Source organism: Protopterus annectens, chromosome 1.part1 (assembly GCF_019279795.1).
Source record: "Protopterus annectens isolate FY-2018-M chromosome 1.part1, PAN1.0, whole genome shotgun sequence".
In the NCBI taxonomy this organism is placed as follows: domain Eukaryota; kingdom Metazoa; phylum Chordata; order Ceratodontiformes; family Protopteridae; genus Protopterus; species Protopterus annectens.
Window position 1 is genome coordinate 43,624,931 of NC_056726.1, and position 27,886 is coordinate 43,652,816.

The 27,886-nt window shown below is 36.1% G+C and overlaps 1 protein-coding gene across 4 annotated transcripts in view; it reads right to left on the reverse strand.

The window, feature by feature from the left end:
* ARHGEF10 (Rho guanine nucleotide exchange factor 10) overlaps nucleotides 1–27,886 on the reverse strand; it is a 2,254,368-nt gene that overhangs the window by 1,397,792 nt on the left and 828,690 nt on the right. For all 4 annotated transcript variants that reach the window (XM_044073505.1, XM_044073484.1, XM_044073499.1 and 1 more), the window contains one exon: nucleotides 22,420–22,534. In XM_044073505.1, the coding sequence (XP_043929440.1) occupies nucleotides 22,420–22,534 (115 nt within the window). The remainder of the gene's footprint in view (nucleotides 1–22,419; nucleotides 22,535–27,886) is intronic.

Below are 27,886 nucleotides of genomic sequence, written 5' to 3' on the forward strand. Positions count from 1 at the left end.
ATTCTTTTCTATTAATGAAATGAAAGAATTGTGTATCTCCACCCTTACATAAACTGCTGCTCATTTCTTACTTGCACACCTTATCTCTTCAGAACATTATATTGCCTCATATGACCATAAACCAGTCTCCATCTACAGAAGCCCATGTTTATCTTATTTCTTCAATAACTGATATCCTTTGCTCCAGCAGTTCATGTACATTTTTAAAACAATTTTATTTTAATAAGCATTTTAACATTCACAAATATTAACATAAACAGTGAAATAATAAAATGAACAGAAGGGTTTTTACAATTTGGCACATATGTAAAAAAGTTTTAACATTTTTTTAAAAATAAAGTGTATAAAAATGTATAACTTATGGAACACATATCTTTACCCAAATATATAAAAAAGTACCACAGGCGTATGTCTTCCATGAGCCTGTCTGTTCACTCAACATAATGACCAGTTCTAATCTTATAGAAAATCATGAACATAACCTTGAAAAAGACCCTAGAGATGTGGATTGAAACATGGAGGTACTCATGTTCATAAACCTCACGCCTTCCTTCCCACAGCTTTCTCATCTCTTCAAGGGAGGTCAGTCATAACTCTGTCTATGCCATAAACAATGAAAACCTTTCTCCAAAGTGAGGAGTGAGTGTTCTCAGATATAAATCAGCAACCAATTCTGACTTTTTCCACTCTGCCATAAGGACAATAGACTTCCTAACAGTTGTTGAACTGGCTGCTGAGAAAAATCAAACACACTAAATCAAACTAACCATCTTCCTCACTTCATGCAAGAGAAACAATCCTAAATATTTAGCAAATATGTAACTGTTGTAAGCCTCATTTTAAGTGATACAATTATATCAAACATTTTTACATCAGTCAGAAATGTTTCCAAAGTAGGTCATTTAAAAAAACATTCCGTATTCCACTCAGAAGACATACACATTTTCAGCATTCAGCAACAAAATAAAAAAAAAAATTCTGCTGAGAGACTTGGTGCAAAAAATATCTGACAACGTGTTGCCAGAAAAGGTGCATCTAAAATGGCCATTTGCCTTGGAAGTCAGCTTACATTTTTTTGTGTACAGAGTTAAACAAAAACTGTTTATTCCTACTATGCTGTAGTCAAAGTAAGTAGGTCTGTTTATAGTATTTCATTTTTTAGCCCTACACTTTTTGTTTTCCCCCTCACTCCAGTGATTTATCCTCACAGTTAATGAAAACAGAGGACCTTCACATTCCTGATATTTTGCATGACCCATGTGTTCTAATGAACTGATATGGTGACCCTAAAATTAACAACATGGGCAGCAGGAGTATCTGACCTGAAGGTACTTTGTCTTACTATAACGGGTTCTATTCTCCAGACAAGGGAAATGGGTTTTACGCATGTCTGTGTCACTTGCCCTCAGAAAAACTGGCCCTCCAGAAAACCTATTTATTCCAAATCAAGTATAATAAACTTATAAGGCAAGGATTACTGCATGCAATCTATTCATCTCACGAATTAGAAATATGTCAGGGAGTTGCCCTACTTCTACATCTGGGTCTGCAGACCCTTCAAATATGTGTTACTTTTGCTGTAAACAACAGTACTCTTAACAGCCTAGCAGCTAGGGTCTTCCAACATGTTGTGACATTGTTCTCCATTTCCATCATGGGATGAAAGTCATTGAATAGAAGCTCCTCTCTACTGAATGAGGGATATGGCTAGTCTTCTTGGACATTTTAATTGCTTGCCTCCCTTAACGTGATACTGTTATTCCTACGCTTCCTTGGTTGCCTATTCTCTCAAAACACTTAGCAGGATGAATGCTAAGTGGATTTTGGTGCCATAGCTATACTAGGTCCATGATATTTTACCCATTATTATCCCCCTCCCCCGCTGTGGCACCTTTAGCAGAATAGACAGAATGTTTGCCCCTTGAGACATTTTACAGTCTTCTCTCTCATTCTCAACACCTCCATGATTGGATCAACTCATGAAGTTTTGCTTTTATATTTTGAGCCTTCACTGTTCCTTCCTCCAAAATGTTGGTGTCTTCTGCCATATTATATCAGATGGGCTGATTTCAGGGACTTTCTGTCCACTTTGCTAAAAGTATTTTTGCAAGAGCATCACTATTTTTTTTTTCTTCATGACAAGTGTAAGTGTTACTTACATGCACACATATGGACTAGTAGTTCATAGCAATCATAGCAAAAATAGTAAGTGGACTTCCCAAATAAATATAATCTACAGTTTAATGTAGCCTCTTTTTGGGCTAAAGCTACAGGTTCAGAACTCCAAACCTAAAAGGGGAAAATCCAAGATATCATTACCATCAGAATGGAAATAGCATTATACCATCGTTGACTTTGATACTATGAATTGTCTCCTCATATTAGAGACCAGCTTGTATGGAAGTGCAACACCAATGTGTTAAAATTCTATACTAATTTACAAGACCCCTTAATCTACAGCAAGTGGCATTCTTTGTTTGAAAATGTAAAACTTTTTCATTCTCATTTCCATCTGTCTCCCAAAATGAGACAGGAGTGGAAAAGAAGTCATGGCTGGAAGAAACACTAGATAAGGCATTTCAGTCCCTTTCTGACCTTGCTCATGAAGCTAAACAGACTTCAGATTCACCCCTTTCTATTAGATTCAGGTATTTCTTGTTGAAAATAATAATAATAATAACAATAATAATAATAATATAAAGAATATCTACAGCTGACAGACTTTTGGCTGATCTCCAAAACATATATCTCTCATCATATCTCTGTTCAGCCTGTCTCTGGTTATTCATGTGCAAAATATAAGGGCTAAAAAAACACCATGGGAATGTAAGGCTAGGCTTCTTAAGACCCTCACAGATTAAAAGATAAGTAAGTGTCTACACATCTACCCCCTGCAGGCACTAGCCCATTTCTGGAAAGCTTTTAGCTATGTTCTTTCAAAAGGCTGCTAAACTTCTTGATGTAGCTGATTATAGTGCCCATCTTAAAACCTAACATAATCCCCATAGTGCTAGACAGTTACTAGCCTATAACTCTCCTCAATATAGATTGTAAACTATTTATGCTAGTCTGGGCTTCTTATCATATCCTGTATCTACCAGAGGTCAATCATTCTATCAACTGGAGTAGGTTGCTGAAGGCAGAACAGCATAGAAGAGCACTCTTAGAGAGACACAGCAGACAGAAGCAAGCAGTAGACAAGCAAAATTATGGGTACCTTTAACCTTTGATGTGGAAAAAGCATTCAGCGGTCACATGTCCTTATGCATTCATAATTTTCACTTGATTCAATTTACAGATTTTATTGTTAATACTCCGTGAATCTTTTATCAATACCCTTGCACATCAGGAAACATTGTACCATATCCATCTGGTCTTTTGTGGGATGCATCAAGGTTGCGCTCTTGCCCCACTATTATTCAAACTAGCTATTGAGACTCTTACTCCTTGATGAATTGCCTTGATGCTTCCACATCTGGGGAGGCAGGTCAGAACCAGGGACAATTAGCATGCTTTGCTGTTGAACTCATTTGCTTGTTTCAAGCCCCTCTCTTCTCCATTTCTTCAGTGCGTCAAATTAACTAACCAGCAAATGATTCCTGGATAGAAGGTAAAACCTTCAAAATGGCAATTTTATCTGATTGTCTTCTTCTCGTGAACCTTTTCATAATTTCTTTAATTTCTCTTGGCAATGTACATACATTCTGTATTTAGTATTTGTTTTGTCATCACTTCAGTACATACCAGAGATCTTAACACTGTCATTCAGTCAACAATAATGACATCTCTACCTTTCTTTGGTAGAAACTGAATTTATTCTAGAATTATTGCACTGGTTAAAATGCTTCTTTATCACAACATTCTTTCTATCTTACAAGTCTTCCCTTTTCAATTTGCCTGTCAAAAAAAATGAAAATCAGATAATAAAGTGTTGAATTTCCTTTGTATACCTGTGCACCTCCATGCCAGTCCTATACATCATTCCCATCTTAAAGAAAGAAGAAGGTTCCATATACCAAGCTTTTTAATTTGTTACCAAACAAGTATTTTTCATGTAGCTTTAAGCTGTAGGCAAACTCAGGATGTGCCCTTCTGGTTTCTTCCTCATGTTAGTTGTCCTTTGCCAGATACGGTTAGCCCTTCTTGTGCTTACAGGTTCACTTCACCTCTAAGTCATGGTGTAGGCTATCCTTTCCTTAGATCCTAGAGTACTGTGGTCTTTTTTATTCTTCCCTAAAAATAAGATTTTCAGCTCTCTTTCTGGATTCATTTCCCCTTGACCACTGGTGTTTTCAAAGCACAAGATGTTTAGCAACTTACTACCTTTAAAGACTTAGAGCACTCCTATACCATAGATGATTCACTCATCTTTCAGTAACAGTAGCTTCATCATTTTCTCCAAGATAAATTTAAAGCATTAACATATGTTTCTGTGTGGCTCCCACAACTTGTTTCCTGTTTTACTGAGGTTTAAGTGCTAGGAAGATTGATCAAGATGAGTGTTTCTTAATACTCTTTTCTAAACTTTTTAGGCATATTTTGATAATGGGTCTGAGCTAGTAAGATTACGCTATAAGGCTGCATGCAGGATTCTAGTTAAGGGTGATCCATGATTCATTTTGAGAAGTCTCTGCAGTTTCTGTGTGGCACCTCAGTGGCAGCTTTTCTTCCTGGAAATGTCTTCATTGCCTATATTTTAAGTCAAGAAACTTAGAAAATATCCTTACCAATCTACCAAATACTTGCTTGAGGTGCCAAGAAGGATCTGTTGAAATTTGGGCTCATAATTTTTGAGATTGTCATGTATGAATTCATTTTTGGTGGCAGTTGGAAAAGAAAGTAGCTGGATGTTTCACAAGTTGGCTGTTTTTAATTTGGATAAAATTCCCTGTCAACTTACCTAACAAATCCTCCAAAGCAATGATTCTCCTCCTTCTAACTCATCTTATGGCTGCAAATAAGGCCAGCATGTGCCAGTGGAAAACCCCTTCTCCTACGTCTACACTAGAATTTTGAGGCCACTTGATTGATTACACTAGCTATTACTCAATATGTCTTGACAGATAGGTACTAAGTGCAAAATCCTCTTGTGTTGAGCTCCAGACATTGATTTTCAAGACAATTTGCAGATATTCTGAATGGAGATTAGGGGAACTAAAAGGTTTGTAACCTGTGATCTATTACCTGTAGTCTACAATTTATAGCCTGTACCCTATATCTGACTGATGGGTCATTAATTTTAGAGCTTTGAACTTTAATGGCTACTGGAAGTAAATAATTACCACTCATGCACTCTAAATGGTCAACTCACAATGGCTCACAGCATTAACTCTAACTATTCTCTCATTTTTCATCTTTATGTTATCACCATCTTCTGTGCCTCTAACAGCTTTACCTAGCAATTACAGCATTCATTGTACTGAGGAACATAACATTACATGATACCAAGATGCATATGCATAAACTAGTGCATCAAAGAATAAACACACCCAGACAGTTCCACTAACATACATACTGAAGCATGCTACCAATACAGGTACCTCCACATGAACTGCAGAAAAAGGCAATTCTGGCTACGCCATGTGCTCTGAGAATAATACTCTTGGCAAAGGTATGAAGACTGAAACATGTATCTGGTGTTCTGCAATGAAGAGCATATTACTCGCCCAGTTGTGTAAGGGATGTAATTCACATAAAACAGGTCTAAATTACTTGTGGTACTGCAAAAAAATACTTAAGATTCCAAATTCTTTTTTGTGGTAATAATAAGAAATCATATTTCTATGTCTAGGATTTCTCTAATAAAAAAGTATGAAAAAGTTATGTTTTGTTTAGAAGACTGGCACAATTGTCATATAATATTACAGATATGGGTTCAGATTTTCATATCAATGTCAAAATATTTTATAAAGAAATTATGACAATAGTGTTTTTAGAGTTAAAAAAAACTTACATTATGTTTGGGATCCTTCTCGGGAGTTATTTATTCACACAAGGACTGGATTCCTAGTATGTTACGCTGATACAGTCCCTTGATTCCTCCTTTCTTATAGTTGACAGCCACAATTTTAGCCACTCAGTGGCAACATTTCTCTTTCATCTCCAAGAAATTGAGTAGCCATAAATGCTTGCTGCAGGTGTAGTTCATGTGGTACTGATTACTTTCACATGGTGTGGAATTGTCCAGAAGTTTTTTTTTCAATTGGAATATTACATAAGTAGCAAGATGGGCTCTTAGAATTAGGCTACAGATATCACTCACTCAGTATTTTGGGATTACAGGACAGCATTCTGCATATTGAGCAACTGTTTTTTGATAACTCCAGAGCACAAAACCATTTGGCACAACAATTTAGGCAACAGAAAGTATATCGGGTTGTACCCAAATTTAGGAAGCCTATAACAAGAAAAATAAACAGAGATCATGTAAAAGTGTTAGAGATATTTTGGAAAATATCGTAATTCAGAATATAAAGCAGAAAGATCTATACAAAGCAGGGAAGTGAACAAATCAAGAAAAAGCACAAATGTAAATATTTCTAGAAGACTTAAATATGGCAAAGTTACATGCAGATGAGGCTCAACAATGAACAGTTAAGATAGAAGGAGATGAGATAAAAATGTTGATGTATAACCAATCTGCAGGAAAGTCGCCAGGAATAGATGGTATTTTTATGGAAGGCAGGAAGCAAGAATGTGATAAAGACCAGGAAAAAATTTTTTAACAGTATTTTAAAAGGAAGAGAAGTGCCAACATCTTGAAAAAAAAGTTGTGGTGGCCGCAATACCTAAAGACAGTAAAGTCCCATCAGATCCAGCTTCATACAGGCCCATTACAATTTTAAACCATGATTATATAATGTTTATGTCTATAATGTCTAAAAGAATGGCAAAGGAGTTGCTGAATTGATAGATATAGATCAAAATGGTTTGTGAAGGGCAGAAAAACATTTGACAACACTAAATAAAGATGATTCAGATGGAAGTAAAATATAAGAAAATGCCACTGTTGTTGATGGGTCTTCATGCAGAGAAAGCATTTGACCAAGTAAGCTGGGATTTTATGAGTAGGGCAATGGAAGCATTTGTATTTCCTGATAAAAAATAAGGTCAGTTATGAGGATAGATGAGGGATAGCAGGGTAAAGTCAAAGTGGGGTGGTGTTCCTCTCTGATAAGTTGTATCTGAACAGAGGAACCAGACAGGGCTTCCCTCTTTCCCCTTTATTTGTGTTATATTTTGAGCTATTAACAAAGAAAATAAAGGACTTAGAAATTGAAGGATATGACTGTCATGGTGTTCAAGAAAGGTTGGCTTTATTTGAAGATGATATTATTTTGTACCTGATGGCAACAGAAAAAGACAGAGTTGTGGAACATTCTGAGACAGTTTCACTTTTTTGGGGGGAATATAAAATTAATGAAAATAAAACAAAGGATATAGTGGTAAGCTATTTACCCACACATGAATTGGTTCAGCAATACCAATATTTATGGGGATAAGATAAAATGAACCATGTAAGAGTGTGGATTAAAAAGGATTCTATTATGGCAGGATATGTGGGAAGATACTAAACAAAAGATAATTCAGAAACTGAGAATCTGAAAGCTCTTACCTACGCATATGGATAGCAAGATACAAGCAGTAAAATGTTTTTGGTCCCTTCAGTTTCATATGCAGTTCAGGCATATTTTTATCAACCACAGGATAAGTTGTGGATAGTAATTAACAAAGAGTTGAAGGATTTGATCTGGGAGGGGAAGAGAGCAAGAATCAAGTGGGATAAGTTTATCCTTCCAAAAGAACAAGGAGGTTTAAAATTACATGATTTAGAGGGATATTTTAGAGCTACACAGTTAAGGCTCTTATACATACCACAAGCAGAAAACTACAATTCAAAGTGAAAAGGGATGATGATGAAGTAGCAGCATAACTCAAGAAATAAGGAAAGAGTGAGATTTTTGGATGCATATCCTTATGGAGAATAACAGCAATCATACAGAATATTATATTCATAAAGTACCAGAAATTACACTAAGAACTAAACCAACACATGAATAGGGAAAGGGGAATCTGCAATATGGACGACTGCAATTACAGGTACAGAACATAGGCAAGAGGAGACTGGAATCTACTGGAGGAAGCTGGCATAAGAACCAGTTGAATGGTTAGGGGGCATGAAAACACCTACATTTGGATCTGGATTGCAGGCTAAAGACTGCTTTCCCTATGAGGGATTGATATCAGAGTACAGACTAGGAGAAAGGGAAGGGGAATCCTAAATGAAAGACCTGAACTAGTTGAGTTTTTAACTGAATCTAGAACAAATGTTGCTGTTAAAATATTGATAATTCATAGGGCATATAAAATACTACATGATAACTATAACAATCAGTACAGTAGGTCAGAAAAGATTTAGAAGAGAAATTAGATAAGCAATTCACCAAGAAACAATGTGAAGACATATATAAAGCTCCCAAATATGGAACAAAATCTAGAAGTTTTAGGTTTTTGCCTGGAAGTGTTTACATAGGTACTTTTACACCCCAAGGAGACTCCAAAGAATTTTTCTACAGGTAAATGGCAAATGTTGGAGGTGTAATAGGAAAGAAAGTGGTACAACGTAGCACATGTTCTCAAAGTGTAATAAGATGGCAGGCTTTAAAAACTGCCTACAGAGTACTCTGTCAGGAATACTAGGTGAGCAAATGAGTGTCTCTAATGAAATTATTATTTTTATTTTAGCTGGCATGCAGGATCTGAATTATCTAGCAACACAAGGCCTTGTTAAGATTAATTCTGGTGGCTGACAAAAAAGCAATTACTAGAAAATGGAAATCAAAGTCTATACCAACAATACCTGAAGTAGTACTTGAGGTAGTGAATACTGAAACAGAGATAAAATAACAGGAAGTGAGATCTTTAGAAAAGGGTAGAAGTAAATTACATAGAAAAAAATTAAATTGTGGGAAAAATAGCTAGAGAAAAATGTCTGAGTGGAGGAATGAGGTTTAAGAGAAGACAGGAGTTGAACAATTCCTGTAATTTTGCTTTGAATAAATGGTATAGAACAATATATGTGATGCATAATGTTTGCAAATGTGAACTTGTTAATATGGTTTGATTAATTTTATATAAATGCAAGTTTGCCTATGTCACAAGTGATAATTCAATAAAGGTACGTAAATCATTCAGCATATGGCAATTCCAATCCTGAAGGTTTCCTGGGTTGAGGCCTTACTTATAACTTTTCTGGCTGTCATTTTTCTAAAAATGTCATCATATACAAGCTGTACATTGATGACTTAATTTTTATTTGTAGAGGTGATGTAGCATTATTTGGGGAGTTCTTTGATCAGTGTAAAAATTGAGATCACTGTACTGTATCGTAATTAGTTGGAAATATTGTATGCAATGAGACTGTCCACAATATCCAAATACTGTCTCATTAACAGTACTGATAATTCAAATTGCTGCACATCATATTCTGATTGCCCTGAACAATGTAAACTGACATGGTCTTGAGATGACCTGTTTTCTGTAGTCAGGCTCGAGTGTTTGACATCTTTTCTAAAGTAACAGGTCGAATGAACTTACTAATCTTAACAGAACTGTTATCCTGAACACAACATATTATATTGCTTCAGTTCAGTATTTTATTTAAATTTTCTAACCTTGGTCTCACACTTTGTCTCGTATGTGCAACATTCCATTAAAGAACATTCTGTAGCTGACAAGATTATATATTTCACTTGATTAAAGAATATTCTGTCTGAACACTTTATGCTTATCTTTTCTTTTTGTCAGTGTTAACTAAACACAGATAAAAGCATAACTGAAACGGGTACATGTTATATACTGAGAACCAAACAATTATTGTTTGAACTTAGATATACTGAAACTAATAATATTATACAATTGCTGAAAACATGACAACATTTTGACAGTGTCACTTGAACACAAATAAACTGGAATCTATCTGAACACAGAGACTGAAAACTACTACAGCTGTGTCAGCTGAACTGGAATTTATTCTAATTTTCACCCATAAATCTGCACGTTTTTGTCGTAACCAATTCTTTAAAATCTGTACATTTGCAAATATCTCTTTAGTGAAGTCTAAACTAGTATATACAGAGCTGCTACACTTTGAAATGTTAGCTGCCATAATCTTTGACTTTTTAAATTCTGACAAGACCGCACTTGTATTTATGTGTGACTGAAATTGACTTGTCTGTAAACAATGAAATAACCTTGAACAATGACAGATTAATGCTTTCATCTTTACATATAGTTATGGAATTTGCACTTTGATTTTTCTTATTTTTCTTCAGTGTAAACATTGTACTTGATTCTGAAAATAAGAAACTTGATGAAGTAATGTAAACTTGAGATAATGCTTGCATGTTATGTCTGCAGACTGTGCTGACGTCTGTAATACTGCAACATACTTTTCTATTCAGAATTCTGAACATTTGTACATGAAACTATACTACAACTGAAATTATTATGTTGAATTGCATGTGCTGAAGCATGTACATTCAAGCTGGAGACCATACTGACTTCTGAGTTATTAGTTTTCTTCTGTGATTTAAACTTTTTACATTTAGACATATTTAACATTTTTGATCTAATAACCTTTAACTTGAAGAGAACATTTTTTAAACTTAAACCAAAAATTTATTGACGTTTTAACTGTAGCAGTATTACTTGACATGTTTACATGCAAATAACTTTAATTGATTAATTTAAATTTTTTTGAACTATTAACTAAATGGTGCATATAAAGTCTTAAATAACTTTATGGTCTTGGAAGAAATGTGAGCCGTCATCAGTAGCTTATTAACCTTTTCCTTGCTTCTTGACTGTGTGATGTCACACTGGAAACATGAAAGTCTGTGGAGATAGCTGTTAACTGGATAATGTCTTTTCTGTTCTGAAGGAACACTGCTTTGATTTAATACTTGTCTGCTGAAGTTATGTGGGGCTTTTCTGAAGTATGCTGTGTCTGTTTTTCACATGAAGTAATGCTATCTTAATGAAACTTGGCACGCCATAATTTTTAGCTTATTCTGTATAGAGTTCACAGCTTTACTTATGGAAAAAAATACCGGTATGCTGCTGAAACGTCAAAAATACCGGTATGCTGCTGAAACGTCTGTTATGAAACATCTGCTGTCACTTTAAATTTTTAATGAAACTTTGAAGTTAAGCTGGCTATTGCAGTAAAACCGTTCTTGAAAAAATTACTTACTGTAGCTGTTTTTGTTGAAGTTTCTTAGAAAACATGCAGTTGAACGAAACACGGAGTGCTGCACTTTAATGAAAACATTGTTATTTTATAGTCTGTAGAACACATGAAGTTGAATGAAACACTGCTATTCTGTAGATTTCTGTAGAACACACACAGTGTAACCAAATCTGGAAATGAACGATACCTTCACAAAGGGTGGTTTGCCCTCCAGAATGTTGCTGTACAACTTCTGCTGTATAAACAGTTACTGTGAACTTAAGAAAATATGCTGTACTGGAAAGTGGATGTGAAAGGGTTACAGCTGCTTGCTGGATTGCAAGAAGTAAATATCTCTCCCCAGACAGCAGGTCACATTGGGCACCATTGTAAAAATTGTGATTACTGTACTGTACTGTAATTAGCGGGACACACTGTATGCAAAGAGACTGAGAAATGAAAGTCTTAATTACCCAAACTCGTGCTGAACAGGTGACAGTCTCTCCTTTATGGACCAAGTCTTGTGCACTTTTCAGAATGAATTCTTCAAACACTGTAGTTCATTTAATAAGGTTTTATTAGATGTTTACAATATCCGAATACTGTCTTCATTAGAAGTAATGATAAAGAATTTGAGTTGCTGCACATTCTATTCTGATTGTCCTGAACAATGTAAACTGACAAATCTACTACTTTTGATCGACAGCATATTTGATCGAAACTCATTTGATCAAGAGCACATTTGATCGAAAACCAGTATTCATGGCAATTAGGGATTTGTCCCCCTCCCGAAAGTCGTGCGACCATGGAGTTGATATATAAAGATGGGGGGGTGGGCATGGCACCCCACATTGAGGTGTGTGGGGGTTGAAGCCCCCCACTTATTTTCATTTACAATATATACATTTTCTTTTATTTTCTTCTTTTAAAGGAAATTAGGTGGGGGGCTGTGCCCACCCACCCTACCTTTATATATCAACTTCAGGGTCGCACAACTTTGGGGAGGGGGACAAATCCCTGTTAATTGCCATGAATACTGGTTTTCGATCAAATGTGCTGTTGATTAAAATGAGTTTTGATCAAATGTGCTGTCGATCAAAAGTATTAGATCCAAACTGACATAGTCTCTAGATGACCTGTTTTCTGTACTCAGGCTTGAGTGTTTGACATCTTCTCTGAAGTAACAGGTTGAACGAACTTATTAACCTTAACTGAAATGTTATCCTGTACATAACATATTATATTGCTTCAGTCCAGTATTTTATTTACTTTTTCTAACCTTGGTCTCAGGCTTTGGTCTTGTATGTGCTACATTCCAATAAAGAACATTCTGTAGCTGACAAAATTATATTTTCCCCTTGAGCAAAGAACATTCTGTCTGAAAATGTTATGCTTATCTTTTCTTTTTAATAAACTGTTTTCTATCCTTGGCCAGCAAAGTTCTTTTCCTTTCTGCTTAACTGTCTTTTATGCATAAATGAAACACTCTTTATTTTACCCTTTAGCCTGTTTAATGTCTAATAAATGGAAATCCCTAATCTTACAATCAGCTAAATAAGAATGATTTTGGCTTAAGATTCTCCCATGTGGTGAATAAACATTTGACTCAATTTCTGGATGTGGAATTATATGCTGGTAGAGATAAGTGTGTGCATTTTAAACCTTACAGGAAAGTCACAGATTGAACAATTTTTTGCATGCTAGTAGCATGCATCTGCCTACTTAGTGAGTTCCTTACCTTATGGTTAGTTTAAACAAATTTTCACCAAAACTTCTTTACAGAATTTAGTAGAAGGAGAATTAGCAAAGGTAAGCGATAGATTACTTACTAGAGGGTATAGTTTGGAAGTGGTAGAGAAGGCAAAAGGAAAATTAGACAAGAGTATTAGGAAAGAGGATGTAAATTGGGAGGGGATATGGAGAACACATGCATACTTTTAAACATAGAGGGCATGATAATGAAATTTATTTCATTACCAAATATTCCCACATTTCTGATATGTTAAGGAACCTGGTCAACAGTTTTGGGCCAGTAGTGTGTCAAGATGAGACAGTGGGTAAACTACTTCTCAAATGGGTAATCTTCCCTTATGGAAGGTTTTTGAACCTAAAATAACTATTAAGTTTGAAGGGTACAGTTCTGGGGGGGTGGGGTATGGAAAAGTTCGTTCACATGTGGGCGAAGCAAGGTTTGCAAGAGAAATACAAATTTGTCAGCTACCAAGATAAATGGGAACATTTTCAATTCTCTGGATAGATTTTATTGTTACTCGTGTGGGGAAGAATACATACTTGGCTGTAGGAGTGTACCTACTAAATGGTACATAGGACAAACTAAAAGAATTGCAAAAACACATATTTTGGAACATCTTGGAGACATCTGGAATTCCAAGTTGGATAGCTCAGTTGCAGAGCATTTTCATCAGGCCCATAAGGGTTTGGATGATATTTTTTTTTCAATGTGCACAATAAACTTTATTTAGATAGAGGGGGTGATTTAGTCACAAATTGTTAGAGTTGGAAAGTAAGTTTATTTGAAATCACAGGACTATGCAACCCAAGGGGGATGATCTTTGAGGTTAACTTGAATGTTTAAATATTGTTTGCAAAAAAAATTTTGTATGTAAAGTTTTTTGTAAAAATGTCAGATATTCAAAAGTTTGATGTAGTTATTGTATTGCATTGCTATTTATGACGGTATTAAATATCGTACATATTGCATTTTAAATTTGTAATTTGGATTCATTACCACATTATTGATCAATCAGTTTAGTTAATTGTGAGGTGGCACTTGTATAAATGCAGCTGCTTGGTGTAAGTAAAGTTATTCCTTGAAGGTGTAAGCTGAGGTACCAGAACACCAGTAATAAATCTTCAGCAGAACGACCAGCTTGGCTCCAGTTGTATGTATTTCAGTATTTTGGTAGTGTCATTATAAGTTCTGGAAGAATATTCTGGATGTCTTCATTTCTAGAATTCACAGTTTTACAAAAATGTGCACTTTTTTTTAATTGTATCTGCCATCCTCCTTATTGTGAGACTTTAATTAGTTTGCATATTGGACTCTTGTTTTCTCTTCATTGAAATTTGTCTTCTACGATTATAAAATTCTTATCATTATTTTAATTTTGATGTTGCTTCAATACTGGTTTGGTTATAGTAAGTGTCACCTTTTCAATAAAATTTCATGTCTAAAAAACAAAAACATAAAAATGTTAATTTTTTAGGCTCTACTACCATTCTTGTCCTCTAGAGACTTTAATGGAAACTTGGATCTAGAGGATACCTATCAGCTTATTCTCATAAGAAATTCCATACAAGACTATTATGGTTTCTAGATGGAATTAATTCTGCCAATACATCTCATTGTTTTCAATTTCTCCAAATGTTTTGAGTTTCTAATTCTGTGACTAGTATAGGCCTCATTCCTAACTCATGGTATGATTAAAATTGATGTAATTAGTATTGCTTCAGCCTTTAATGTTTGTAAAGAAAGTGCTTCTTAGCAACCTCAAAGCACATAGGATTGCCTCTAATTGCAGCTCATGTGGAGGCACATGTATTCGTAGCATGTTCATGTATACTGGAACATTCTTTTTTCTTAACCCTGTTGATCCTACTACTATTGGCACTACCTGGGTATCTTTATTCCAGATAGCTCTACTTTTAGCTTGCATATCCTACATGCTCCAGGGACCTAAACCTTGTCACCACAATAAACAGAACATGCTACAGGGATAGATTCCTGTCCCAGAGACTTCTCATACTCTGGAATAAACTACCCATTCATGTCAAGCAAAGCTCCTCATTGGCCCTCTTTAAGAAAAATCTTGATGACTGGATGGGAAATAGAAAATTTACCCCAAGGATCAGTTCTGCAGCACTGCTTGACAGGGGCACAGGAAAATAATTTTCTTGGGTGTCAACAGCCAGGGAACCTTTTTGGCTAGGCTTATATAGGCCCCAGGGCCAATAGCCTAGTACCTACCTATGAACCTAGTATTTTATGACTTTATAATTGCTAGTCATGGCTATTCAGTAGTTAATGATACTTTTAATCTTTATTCCTTGATTACAATATCCCGTCTTCTTGCTTCTGCTTTATTGACTGTTAGTACTGGATGATCCCACATGATCACAACATCTTAATTTTCAGTTATTTTTTTCTGCCTCACACTTCCAACTCTTCTCAGCTCTCTGTATTTGTAGTGTTTACACAATCCCTAATTTAAAGGTATTGCCTCATTATCATGCCTTTCAGTATACAGGCCCTCTACCATGAGGGTATCACACCCACTAACGAGATGTGCAGCTATTTCAAGTTTTGTAGTACATAATCTACATCTCTCTGCATCTTCCACTTTTTCTAGAGACTTTGTAAACCAATATGTATGGAGTCTACTATCTTGACATTACATTACTAAGTTTCAACTTTTGGTTTAAATGTAACACTCTTTTGTCATTTATGCCTCTAGTCTTAAAATTTGGTTGTTCTAGCAGTTCTTTATATTTGCCCCATAACTGTGAGCTTTCCAGTTTTTTTTTTTTTCATTTTATTCTAGTCATGTCTATATAGTCCCTCTTGTTTTTTATCACTTTTTGTTGCCACCTGCTTTTTGTCTACTTCTGGTTTGATTTCTATACTAAATCCTTTCCAAAATACTTCCGCTAATTTGAGCAAAGATGTCATTTTATTCTTGCATTTTTCATGGCTTAGAACTTTCATTATGCTTGGATCAGATGCTGAAGAAAATATGTATGTAGTCTCATGACTGAAGACCTATACATATAGTCAGTTTCAAAAAAGTCCATACCTCCTTCAGACCACAGTATATATAATTAATAAATAGATAAATGGTGCCAAAATCATGGACTGAAACTATGCCAAAAAATGCATTATCGTATCCTTTGGGAAGTCATCTACCCTGTGGAACTACCACACTGACAATACACCCCTAACAGTTGACCAAGGATTTGGGAACATATGTGGACAGTGACTTAAATTTCAACTAACATCTGTCCATTGTCATAAGAACATCCTGCACTTGCACAGCTCATATGTTCTTAGGCAAGTAATACACTAGCTGCCCTTGTGGGCCATTTTAAGCCTAATCACATTTCCTTCCAAATATGAGAGTGAAACCTTGTACCTTGTGTTTATGAGGTACACACCTGGTGTGTGTGAAGAATTTGTAGTAGCTTATAAACAAAGGGATTGTCTAGATCTAGGGATATTATTGGGCCCCTTTACTCACCTCTCATGAGGCCAGTCATTGAGTATAATGCCTCCTTTTGGCACGCATCTATCCAGACACATACAACAACTGGAAAACACACAGAAATATCTTACTAAAAGGATATAATCTCTAAACAATATATGTCCTACATGAACTGACTCAAAGCCCTGTCCCTATACGCATATCCTCCTTTTGGCATGTATCTATCCAGACAATGCAACAACTGGAAAACACACAGAAATGTCTTATTAAAAGGATATAAACCCTAAACAATATACGTCCTACATGAACTGACTCAAAGCACTGTCACTATACTCATATCTTACAGATTGCTAAAAGGTGGCTTGTGTCTGTCATAAAAGACATCCTCCAAACCAATATAAATGGACTTACTGCACATGCAAGTCAAATGGCATCAGAAATGATCAGTCTAGGGATCTAAACCTCTTCTGCAACATCAAAAGAACACGTTGGAGTATCAGGTATATCTCACATAGCATACCACCACTCTGGAACAGACTCCCCATCCATATTAAACAAAAGTCATATCTGTCCATATTCAAACACAACTTGGATCTGTGGATGAGTAATAGAAATTTACTTCAGGACTGCTGCCTGTACTACTAATGGACACAGGCATCTCCTAAATGCTTTCTCCCATGTGGGGATCCCCTCAAATTAGCTATTGTATTGATTCCTGTTATTCTCATGAGGGTTAATATGTCAACTAGGGGATGAGTAGGCCAATCTAAAACCAAATGGTGTAGGCTAATTCAAGCACCAAAAGGGAAATATGCTAGGCTTAAAATGGCCCACAAGGGCAGCTAGCCTACTACTTATCTATGAACCTACAATTGTGCCATGTACTAGTTTTATATATCATTTCATGACCATCTTGTTTTCCTATCCAACTGATCCAACAAATTTGTAGCCCAGTCAATCATACCAGAGATGAGAAGAGCAAGCTGATTTATAGTTTGAACAATATTCCTAGATATAAAGACAATTTTCAATTAGCTTTAGTTTTCTAAAATATGTCTTACTAATCTTTGTTCTCATTTTCAGTATTAGTTATGTCTTCTGAAGTACTCCTTACAAAGGTTTCTTCTCATTGATCATGGTTTATTACCGACCATTCATCTATTCCCAGATATTTATATACACCTTCTTGTTCAACTTCTTTTTATATCACATTCCTTTCTCAGGTTGATATTTTTCTTGATGTTTCAATTTTCCTGCTATAAATACCTGTACATATTTATTATATTAAATGTCATCCTTATACTGTTCAAAAAACTTTAACCATTGTAATTGTGCTTTGTGGTACTTGTTTGATAAACTATATAGTTTTAAATAATCCACAAAAGGAGGTGAAATGTCATTGGGTAAGGTTGTTTCATGAAAGTCGAATTGCAGCCACAGCCTAGTTAAGTAACAGCTAATATGTCAGTGGTGATAAAGGATCACGCAGGAATATCTACCTTTGGAATTTTATCAGTGGGATTGTAATCTGCCCTTTATCATGACTCATTGGCTTCCCACTGTTGCATAGGGAGTCCTTCTATAGTTCCACTAGTGTTGAACTAATGCTCAAGTCTGTCAGCTTTCCCCAGAACTTGAGTATCTGCATCTACCCCATATGGATGAGTGTTTCATGCAGACAAGCTCTTTTCATTATCTGCATTCATATGTCAACAGGAGATTAGGTTTGACTCTAGACTCAGAAAATTCAGATTTACTTCCTTCTCAGATAAAAATATTTTTGTCACACAGAAATTAACACTGTATAAAAATCTTTCTTTAAGAAGAACAAGTAGAACACATGCTGCAGTTCCACCAGTAGCCTAATCCTCCAATCAGCATTTATCAGTCAAAATGTTTATAAGAGGAACCATGTCAGTCCAATGATTTCAAAACTCAGACTCCACAAAATATTCAACTATGTCTTAGGAATACATAGTACAAGACTCAAAAATGTGGGAGTTTTTCCTTATTAATGCCCTGGTCGTGAACTAAAACTAAAGCTTCTTACAGATTTTGTCTACTCCAAGTTAACCCCTTTGAAATGCATTACCTCCACAATTTTTACAACAGATGATTCACACTTAGCTGGGAAAGCTCATCTGCAAAATTAAAAAAAAAAACAGTGCATCTAGTCACCAATTTAACTGAAAAATTAACTTCAGCAAACAAGCAATTCTAGGAAGGCAACTAGCCCAGAGATTTTTCAGCTTGTACTAGAGGCAGGTATTTTCTAAAAGACTACAGGTAACACTGATATGGTAGATCAAAAAACAGGAGAAAAACACATTTGCTTCCATTATGCTGCCTGGCAATGATATCCTGGGAACAGGCATTGTCTCTGAGCAAATCACTCCAAGTTGTTTATATTCCTCCTCAGAAGAAAATTTTTACTGCCCATTGGAACATCAGCAAACTAGTTTTTATACACACTTCACAAATGGGGAAAATCTACTGCAGATTTATTTTCAACTTGTTATAATTACCAGCTGAAATGTTTGCAATATCCACCATCATTCTAATTTAAAAAGTTAATGACAATCTGTCCGTAAAATGGCAATATAGAAAGTTATGTACTCAATACAAAGTTCCATCTGTGTTGTCCATTTTCATTCTTTCTCAGTTGATGGGTCTTGGATCTGACTCGGATCTGACTCAGCCGCTTCTCCCAGATCTTTGGATCCAAAACTCTTGAGCTCCTCACTTTACCCATAATGCCCTGCCAACCTCACATACCTCAGATCAACTTTGCTGCCTTTAGGAATAAAATATAACACCTTAAATGAAATGGAAAGAATAGAATAAGAGTAGAGCTGGAGCTCGAACAAGGAACAGCGGTTCCCAAATAAAAAAAACTCATAGGTCTTTCCAGGAGCAAAGGGAATGGGGCAGGTGGTCAGTTGCCATCACTTCAGCTTCAAGAATCCTCTGGCTCAGAAAGGCATAGAGTTGGACAATTCAGTGAAGTAACCAGAGTCAAAGAACAGACTGTCTTCAGATCTTATGAGGACACCCCAGGGGTCTCAGATCCGAGAGCTCCAAAACAGTAGGTCTGATCAGAGAAGGATAAATCACTGGGGAAGTAGCCATAGGTTGGTTCATGGATCCAATGGGAGATGGAGTCGGGAGTAGCCCAATCTAGATCTGAGTTCTGAGGAATTTTCTCATCATCTGAGCCACATCAGCCTCGGACAAACTCCTGGAAAACCTGAGAGAAGAGGTGGAGAATGGAGGACTTCAGTGCCCATTGTGAAACTGCTCCAAGAAGGGTGAAGTTAGCCTAGATGTTATTGGTTCCATTACAGAAGGTGGTGATGGGATCCATGGTGATTTTGACTTTGCTGTAGATGAATCCTTGGTGATCGGATCCAATTTTCTTGATATTTTTGTAGGAGGTTCTGACGAAGGAGCAGAAGAAGAAGTGGGGTCCAGCAACCTCTTACAAGATTCATTTTCTTTGGGAGCTGATTCAGGCTTTTCCTTATCAGTTTTCTTTAAATGAGTTTGAGCCACAGCTGAAGCAGAAGAAGTGGAATGGAGAAGGCCCTTCAAAACTAGTTTGTTCCTCCTATCCGTGAGAGCCCTAGAATTACCACCAGAGCAAATGGAGCGGTCCACATCTAAATGTGCAGCTGCTAAACAATAAACACACTCTCTGTGGGCATCCAAGTTTGGTATTTTAGGCCCACAGGTGATGCACTTTTTAAAGCCGGTGAGCATACTGGCTTAACCAAGCTACAGAAAAAAGATAAACTGCAAAACTACTTTTTTTAAGGGATAATGAAGGGATAGAAAAGATAACTACTAACAATGGTAGCTAGAAATACATAGAATGGGAAAAAAAGGGGATTCTAGAAAGACAGGATACCAGCAATGGTACTGAGGAGAATTACCAATAAATGGTAAAAAGTGCTCAGAAAGATCGGAGTAAATTAGAGGGTAGAATAGGGAGGCAGGCAAGAGAAAGGAATCATAGATATGTCAAAAACTGAGTGAAACTCACTATTGTCCTGCTAAAATACCCAAAAAACTCAACAGGAGCAGTGTCTGTGGCTAAATGGCAGCAAATAAGATCCGAGGTATGTCATGTTAGTGGGCATTATGAGCAAAGGGAGGAGCTTAAGAGTTCTGGATCAGAGGATCTGGTAGAAGTGTTCAAGTTGGATCTGAGATCCATCAGTTGTGGAATGAATGAAAATGACAACATCAGATCTACCCATTTATGCATTCCCCCAAGGGTGTTTTATTCAAAAGGTAATAAAGAAAAACAAAAAGAGAGAATGTACTTCTACTTATTTCCATGCAGAAGGCTTGGACCATTTTTTTCTCATTCTGCACTTCAGCTCTTACAATATTTATCCAGTCATTAATACTGGTCTTCAGTATTCATCAAAGTTATACCACCTTACCTGACATGTTTATACTGGTAAAATTGATGCCTTTGAGACCACTACAGAGTGTTACACTGTACTACATATGAAGATCATTGAAAAAGAAATTTCCATTTGCCTGAAGTACAGCAACCTCAGATTAGCTAATATTCTGTAAGGAGGTGCAGCAATGAAGGTCATAACACGCAGGTGTGAAAAGCAGCTTTTTTCTCCTATAAGTCTTCACTTTTTGAATCACACGCTGAATTAAAAAAACTCAAGTTCAGTCACAGTCAATTTATAGACATACGTTTCTTCCCTTATTTTATTATCTTACAGTGAACGGTTTCTTAAAAGTAACTTACAACTCAAGCCTCCTAAAACAAACATATCCTCTGAATTAAGTGTGATACATAACAGCTGAAAAAAGGATATAAATGTTTGCAACTATCTTCTGTGAATTTGCATTTTCTTTTTGAAAAACTGTATTTTTGTGGTCATTACTTCATCCTAAATTACAGCTTGGCTGCAGATACTTATTTGTAGAAAACTATATATAATTTTCCTGGTTTACCTGTATTTAGCTGAATTGTTATTTTTTATTTCTTTATTTTCTCAGAATGTTACTTTGAGGTGTGGGTTGCTCATTTTACTATTGCTTTCCACCAATTATAATTACACATTTTGGATTGAAAAGTGCATACTTTTGTAAACCCATCGACTGACAAGTTATGGAGAAACAGCATTCATTTTTCACATTTTTACTAATAACTGCTCCTTCTCCAAACCAAAGCAGCCTCAGAGTGAGAATATATAAGTCTTCCACACATCCATCCTGCTGATCAACCATCCACATCACCCCATGGGAGTTATCTCTCAACGGTAGAGATTGCCCTTCACAAAATCTTCATTTTAGAAGCAAGCAGTGGGGGTAAGAGTTGCCAATCAGAAGGGTTGCTACTTTGGAGGCTAGACATTTTTTCATAGCTCCATTTACTTTGATGGTCATAAATACTGTGATAAAGCAGTGCCTATAATATTGGTCCCCCTATATAGCGTGCATAGACACACACACACACACACACACACACACACACACACACACACACACACACATATACCATACATACACTACACTCAACACATACACCACATGCACTTCATGTAAGCCCAGTTACCAAGTGCTGCTTGGTAAGTCACTGTGCACATCATTAGCCACTCTCTTGCTGTTACTTCATCTGATCTAAACCAGGTAGCAGACAAGCCATGATGATGTCATCTCCCTCTCACAACTGGACAGGTTAGTACTGATTACTCACTCCAATGCTTCACTGGCAATTCCTCCAGCACCTGAAATGTTACTCAAAGCTAGGTCAGCTGGGGAGGTCTCAGGACTCCATCATTCTTTGCTGTGAATATGGTGAAACCTCAAGCTTTTGACCTTACCGATCCTTGGCAAAAGTGCTAATACAGTTTTCAAACAACATATATGTGTAGTTTAACTTACTCTTCAAAATATTGTTTTTAGACATTTATCTCAGCAACAGTATGGACTGTTTACCTGGTGGGATGAATGACTTTGTTTTTATAAGAGAACGACCTCTTTTCACAGCTGCTTTGGTTTTCTCAAATCCATCTTTTGTGCCTTCTTTTGCAGCTTTCATTAGCTTCTGCATCTAGAAGTCACATGGCAAAACAGTAATTTTTAGCAAATAAGTACAGAATATGATGGAAACTATATATACATTACATAAACTTGAAGCATGGGTAAGACCTCCAAAACACACCTGAATCTACCAATTTCAAACAAGTACTATTTGAACATCTATCTAAGAACTGGCATTGTTCCTGTGCCAAACCTGGCTGACAAGATATCTATAACTCTCTCAACACACTGTCCACTCCTTACCTTATTTTCTCCCTCTCCTCAGTGTTTATTACTACTCAAAAATAAATATATACCAAGGAAATGTCATTTGGTCATAACTATTATTTAATATGTACACACTACTAACTTTATTTTTTCTCACAGTAATATTCACTGAAATGCTTGTGTTTTTCTTTTTGAACCTGTATCTACTATAAAACTGTACTGAATACTACTTTGTATAGACAAATTAGATGATGTGTATTCTGCATCTTACTGTATGTATACTATTGTACTATCTAATTATTGTATATTGCCTGTATTTCTGTGGAGCTTTTCTCCCCAGGCCTCTGCTGAAAATGGACTTCTGGCCCAGTCAGACTTTCCAGGTAAACAAATGTAAATAAATAAATATACGTTACAGACAGCTTACTTTCTTTTTCTAGTGCTGATCAAATTGTAAGATAAAACTGATGTAGTCATTTCATAACAGCAGTACAAAGGAAACGTTTTCAGTTTAAATGTTTCAAATGCCAAATATGCACTCCTTTCCTCTAGCAGAAGAACAAAGTTTCCAAGTGACACCATACCTTTTTGTTTTTAGCCAGAGTTAATGTGCCATTGTCAAATGCTTGTTTGTTTGCATTACTAAGGCTGACAGAGGCAAAAGATGGGAAGAAAGTTAAAATATTTAAAAATGTAGATATTATCAAACTAAATCATCTAGCCTATTCAAACATGTAACTACAGTTTCCAGGTATTTTTACATCAAATTTCATCACACTGTTGCTATAAATTTCCCTTACTCACAAGAAGAGAAAAACATATCTAACTCTTACTGCAAAGATTACTCCATGCAATTGATCCTAGGTTGCCATATGGAGTGAAACTTTTACTTCGGATTGCATCTGGGAAATGTCAGGTCTCATAATTACTCCCTATGTTTAAGGGTAAAATGTTGTAAACGGGCAGTATTAAAAAATAGTCATCAAATTAACATGGTGGATCAATCAAAGAAGTGTCTGGAGCATTTCTTCCTGGGCCTCCGCTGAAAATTGGCTCATTCCAAGTCACACTTTCCAGGTAAACAAATGTTACATAAAATAAATAAATAAATAGAAAAATAAAAATAAAAGTCACGGAGATCCAGTTTTAACAGCATTTTTCATGGGCTATGTCTCTAGATCTCTGACAGTGTTATGACCCTTCTATCCCAAAGGGTGAATTCACAGTCACAGTCACAGTGCAATGCTCAGACACTAGAAGTATAGCATATACAAAGCAAATCACACTAGAGGCCATGCGCTCCTTGCAATGTCCTCTGTCAGGATCTGCCACCCTTTCCAAGAAGGCTGATGTCTGTAAGTCCTGGGGTAAATAATAAAGGGATCCCCATCCAACTGTCTAAGCTATGTTTGAAGGATGACAGGGAATCACAATTCCTGACATGTCAAGGGAGTCTATTCTACCACAGGGGGAAGAATCTGTGTCTCCATATAGTTTTATTTATTTCATAATGAAGGTTTAGCTATCTGATTCTGGTGTTAATTGCACAATTTGATTCTTCAAGGAAGAGGATGTTGAGAATAAATGGCTCCCTATGGGCCCAGTAAGCTATACAGGTCTTGCCTCAGCAGTCTGTACAACTCAGAAGTATAGGAACAATGACTCCAGTATCTCCAGATAAACAATAATTTTGAGACAAGAGATCATTTTTGTTTGGAACCCCTCTGTGTGTGTATGTTTTTTTTTAAATATGTCTAACCAGATACATGCCAAAGGCTGAATTAAATTCTTTAATATTATACGATTAGGGCAGAATATAAGGAAACAATGACTTTCCTGGTTTTAGAAGAGATGCCCTTAACAATTAAGTGTGAAATGAAATGTATTTCTAACTACACTTCCACATCATGGTGGTCAAAGGAAAATGACAATTTCATCATGTTGTTCGGTATTAAATGTCTTGACCAAATAAAGGTAAGCAGCATTAGTAGCCTAACAACTGTCAACTGCCTGCATAACCTTCTTAAAGAAGTTGACAAGACTGACAGGCAGTAACTGTCCTCTACACAGGTGAACTGCAAAGGGTCAAGCTTATTCAGGTTATCCATGGGTTTTCACACAACACTTTTAAAGCTCATGGATCTATAGTTCCTGTGGTCCATGGTGAGTCTGCTCTTACGGACAGGCATTACTACAGCACAGCTCTAGGATATAGGGATATAACATGTAGCAAAGCTTATGCTAAACAATTTAAAGAGGGGATTAATGACTGCATGTTTAACACTGTTTAACAGACAACCTGGCACGTGTCTGGATCCATGGAGGAAGTGTTCTTGGTCTTTAAGACTACTTTAAGAGCATCCTCCTTAGTGATAGGGTAGGGGGATTAACTTGGAGATGGAGGGATGGTAGTTCCAGGGAAGAAATTTGCTACAGACTAGTTAGGCTTCGCCCTCATGATCTAACCACACGAACCGTGGGTAAATCCTGATATAACCACACCCAGTCATGGATTATAGCTTAAACAATAATCGATCTCCACACAAACCTGTTCTACAATATTTTATTTTTGTTTATTTGATTTTACTTTTGTTAACTGGGTTTGTTTGACTGGGTTTAATTAAGCACCCCTTTTCATCAGAAGCCTGGTTTGAAAATCTCCAACATATTAGAAACATTCTTAAAGAGACATTAAGTAATATACGTGAACAGTCATTATATAATATACATTAACAATTACACATACATTTTTTAATTAGACTGCATTCATGTGAAATCAGAGGCAACTATTACAGTATAAAAGATACCTATACATCAATAGATTAGTAGATGTTGAACAGCGAACACTTGAACAGGTACATTAGTGGGTTTGTTAGACACATAACACATCATGTGATTAGTGCTTACAAATTCAAAGAAATGGAAGTGAGGGAAGGAACTAGGTAAGGTAGAAAATGTTAATATTGTAGATAAGAGGTGAGATATAAAGTAGGCTCAGAAACAATTATATATATGACTATCAATGTATTTATATGTATAGAAGTGGAAGGCGAGCAGTGTCACAAAATAATGCATACAACTGGGTGATGCTAGTAAAACTATTCATGTATCAGTGAAGACTGGTTGTGGGTACAGCATTCTGAATGAAGAGAAATGGATAAATGATAGGGCAAGATGAAGATAACAGTGGCATTTACCTGTAGCTGGTCAGGAGCAGCTCCATTCCTTTCACAGGTGAAGTTTTAATTGTGTTTTAAATACGTTTGCATTCTCAATGGGTTCCAGTGGTAGTGGAATGAGGTTTCATAGTTTAGCTACACTCTTTGGATATAGAGAGTCACCTGCAGCATGAGATGATTTGGTTATAGGGATTAGCGATTTTTCCTCTAGAGCGTAACATTCTATTGGGGAAGTAGTGCTGTATTAAGTTATTAAAGGCTGTGTATTTTTTGGCTAATACACAAGCCTGTGTGCTGCAGTGAGCTGAGAAAGATCTGGGTGATGTGGTAATTCTAACCAGTTTAATTCTCTGAGGGCTAGGCAGTGGTGCATATATAAACAGGCAGCACTATCAGGGTCAATAACTTTACAGTGCAACATTGATATGTCCAGATTAAGAATTAAAAGTTACTATACCAGAACGTGTCTTGGCATTAAATGACCAAAATACCAAAAACCTTTACCTGCCAAAATATATTACCACTCAGTTCTGCTCTGCAACTACAGTTCTTCAGGCATCTTGTATAAATGCACATCACAATGCAACTGCTTTAACCATCATAATATTCTTCATTATCTAAGTGAAGTAATGCAGCTGCTAACATTAAGCATTATAATCTCATACCTTAAGTTTATCTTTACGTTTGCATTTCTGCTTTGCTTTTACAACTTTTTGGAGATGTATAGTATATACAAAATTATCACTTTACCTACCTCACTTGTACTATTATCATACTCTGAATCCACAGTAACACAATCATTTACTGCGATATTCATATTAGATTTTCAATGTGAGACCCCTCCCTCTGCTATGCAGGAGTTATCAGGTGCAAAAAAGTCATCTTTGTCAGAATCCATGTCTGAAACAGGGCTGTGAGAATCCACAGCAACAACATTATTTCCAGGGTAATCAACCCAAAAGTGTTCTTTATTGCTACATCTTCTACATAATTTGTCACAATTAACATTACTATGACCTGTTTGTTCACATTCAAGACATTGCAAGGCAAGACAGTTTCTATAAAAATGTTCCAGTTTTCCATATAAGAAACAGTGTTTTCTTTAGCCAGCATAACAAATAACACATCAAGTACCTCTGACATACAGTTGATTAACAACATGTTGAAAATTTCCATTCAATGTACTAACAAGTTCAATTTTCCCCTTCCATTACCAAGTCCAAAGTCCTATGGTATTCAGCAGTCCAATATTTCTGTAACTCAGACCATATTTCTTCTTCTAACGGAAAAAAATCTCACATCCATATTTTACCTTTTTCAGTTTATTCAAGTGTATTTCATGTACACGAATGAGCAACAATGGTAATAACGAGGATTTAATAGTAAAAGAGTGCAAAATATTTATTGTGCTGTACAGTCACTTTCCAAATTTCAAAGACATGCTTCTGGAGATTTTCTTCCCGGGCCACCACTGAAAATGGGCTCTGTCCCAGTCGGACTTTCCCGGTAAACAAATGTTAAATAAATAGATAAAATAAAAAAAAATCAAATCATAAATATTTTCATCAGAAAAATGAATGAAAGATCTCACTCAAGGGATCAAAATCGCAAAAGGTTTTAGAACATCAGACCAAAAAGATAATGATCAATGGGGCTCCTGACCAAAGAAATAAAACTGCACCAAAATTCTACATTGGCCTCAAGATTATGTTAGGCCCTGACAGCTGCATACAACATCCACAAACAACTGGGGCTGATGTGTCTGAACAACAAGAAATGCACAAGGTGAAAATGTACTATACTATCATTCTGTGAGTTTATCTCCAATCAACAGTGGAATTGCTTTTACCATCAGTGGCATTTAGCATTAATTCTTCCGTCAATGTATAAAGTACAGTTGTGTACACTTACCATAAATGTAGATGTTTGAGTGTATTCACTGTTGCAGTCATTACATTTGGGTTATCCTGCTGGCA